The sequence below is a fragment of the Anneissia japonica genome, unplaced genomic scaffold, assembly GCF_011630105.1.
Source record: "Anneissia japonica isolate Jap-2015-1 unplaced genomic scaffold, ASM1163010v1 scaffold199_len4679917_cov187, whole genome shotgun sequence".
Taxonomy (NCBI): Eukaryota; Metazoa; Echinodermata; class Crinoidea; order Comatulida; family Comatulidae; genus Anneissia; species Anneissia japonica.
In genome coordinates, this window is record NW_022686322.1 from 762,845 (window position 1) to 765,586 (window position 2,742).

A 2,742-nucleotide genomic window follows, 5' to 3' on the forward strand; every position below is an offset into this window, starting at 1 on the left:
ACTTTTATCAACCATATTAACATTGAAAACATGAATGAGCATATGTTGATAAAATTATCGCAGAAAATAAACTTATGATTTATAAGATTATTTTTTGAAACAGAATCAAATAGATAGTGTTTTTATTTAAAAGCAGGTTTTGCACGGACGTAATTTTATTTAATATGCTGATTATTGCTATTTCATTAATCAAACTATCATAAAATTATTATTATTATTATTATTATTATTGTTATTATTATTATTAAACCAAAGAAATTTTACATTATGACGTATTGTTGATTTAATATGCTGAATCATTATTAATGGTATATAGGCCTACCTATTATATTTCTATAACTTAATCAACAATTATCTCATTAATCACATTATCGTAAATAGGCCTATTGAAGCATTATAGAAGTATTAATTATTCACTAAAGCATTATTCGAACACCTTTATTATTATTATTATTATTTATTTTTTTAAATATATTATTTATCAACCAGATTAACATTGAAAACATGAATATGCATATGTGCATAAAATGATCGCAGAAAATAAACTTATAATTTATATGATTATTTTTTAAAACAGAATCAAATACATAACGTTTTTATTTAAAAGCAGGTTTTGTATGGACGTAATTTTATTTAACATGCTGATTATTGCTATTTCATTAATCAAACTATCGTAAAATCATTATTATTATTATTATTATTGTTGTTTGTTTATTTTTTGTTTTATGTATATGCCTAGGCCTATATAATATATATTGTATACATTTAATAATTTAATTATAAATAATTATTTAAACTAATTGTTAAACAAATATAATATAATGTTAACAAAAATATAGGCTAAGCTAGACCTAATCAAATTGATATAATAAAGGCAAATATTTAGAACATCATTAATACAACACCTTCATGACAGTCCAGCCCTCCAAATCTTGTTTTAATAAATAACTGAATTCACTTCAATGATATATTTTGATCTTCATTATTATTATCATTTACTTTTTATTAATATTTATTTATTATTATTATTATTATTATCTGTATTATTATTATTATTATTATGTCTTTGCCATTAAAATTATCATTGTTTCTCTGGTAGGCATCTTGTACAGGGACATGTTTTTGCCTAACCAGTCTCATTACGTTTTGAGTGAAATAAATAAAATTATGAATTATGAATATTTTTGGCACTGCGGCAGTGCCAAATCGGCACTGCGGCAGTGCCAAATCGGCACTGCGGCAGTGCCGATAGCCACTACCATCCCAGATAATAAATAAGATATTTATTTGAAGCATCAATCTCACTGATTAACAGACACTGAAGTTTTCTCTATCCAAGGAGTTGTTAAATTCAGATAACAACTCCCTGCTTTATCGATCGAACTTCTCTTTTTATCAATTTTAAGGAATTTATTTTGGCGAATATCTTGGCCCTGGCCATGTCCTAATCAATGCCATGTTCTAATCAATGTACAGCAATTTTTAACCCTAACCCTAACTGTTGTGTTAGGCTAACACAATATTCGATTATCAGGTTAGTGGTGTGCAAAAATGCATTAGCAGCGCCGGGATTCCCAACAGGCCGAGGCCCAAATTATTTCTAAAGCTTAGACTGGCAACTTTATGTAAATGTTGCAGTTGGCCTAGCTATAAGTGTAGGCTCTAGCCTAGCTCGCGAAATATTTCAATGGTTAGGCCTAGGTGCACTCACGTAGCCGGGCGCTAGCCGTTTTCACGATATCTTCCTCATAATTCTCGAGCTGACGTTCATTCTTGTTGTCGCCATCCATTCCGACTGAATACATATCATCTCCACCGTTATCTGATTCAAGATCAGGGTCCAATAGTTCAGTATCTTCACGATTATCACGACTAATAATATTTACATTTGCCATTGTGTTGTTTATTCAAATCACATAGACCCTACACCTACACAGTTACTTGTATAGCCAAGTTGAAGCAAAACAACACATACACACAGCGGGAGAGAGGAGGCGGTGTGCTCGGTTTCAGCTAGTGTCTTTGGTTTCAGTTATTTGTGATGTCGCCCTCTATAATAAGTAATAACACGAACAATTGAGTCTGTACAGTATAGTATACTTTTAATTTTTTTCAACATCACTTTCAAAAATTGTTGTCGGATGTTAACCACTTTAAACTATTTTTTTCCTGAAACGTTGTCTATTATTCTGATTTTTGTTTTCTACATCATTACATAAAACTAATGATATAACTCCAAAATATGCAGAATAGAAATCGTTGTAGAAAATTAAAATCTAAACTGCATCGATTTTAAAAAGTTATTGGCTGTCCTTTAATATCATATCATTAGCCTACATTTAAACTATTTCAGTATAATTGTTATTTTGACTAACCTTGCAGCATTGTTGGGAATCAAGGCAAAATCTTTCTTTGCTTCTAAAAAACACAAAATCTCGGCTTCTGCATAAAAAAAATCAATAGTAGGCCTAAGTATATAGGCCTACCACCCTTAATCGATACAGTGGACGATGCGACAAGGCCGATAAGAAACCCAGTATTGATTATAAACCCTTAATCGATAACTGAGAACCGTGGTAGATGCGATAAAGCCGATAAATGAGACTATTGATTATAATTTCTTTTGAATATGTAAACAACAAATGCAATTACACAGATAAAAGGCTGTATCAGATAGAATTTAAAACTTAAAAAATACGGCTTCGGCATGTACAAAAGGCATCTTTACTCATGGACTCATCA

At 30.2% G+C, this 2,742-nt stretch overlaps 1 protein-coding gene across 1 annotated transcript in view; it reads right to left on the reverse strand.

Annotated features, from left to right (window-relative positions):
* The window catches only part of LOC117114427 (rho GTPase-activating protein 8-like), a 32,091-nt gene extending 30,060 nt beyond the window's left edge, over positions 1-2,031 (reverse strand). Inside the window, exon 1 of the mRNA XM_033258093.1 lies at positions 1,712-2,031. Within this exon, the coding sequence (XP_033113984.1) occupies positions 1,712-1,895 (184 nt within the window). The 5' untranslated portion in view covers positions 1,896-2,031. The remainder of the gene's footprint in view (positions 1-1,711) is intronic.
* Between the last annotated feature and the right edge of the window lie 711 nt (positions 2,032-2,742).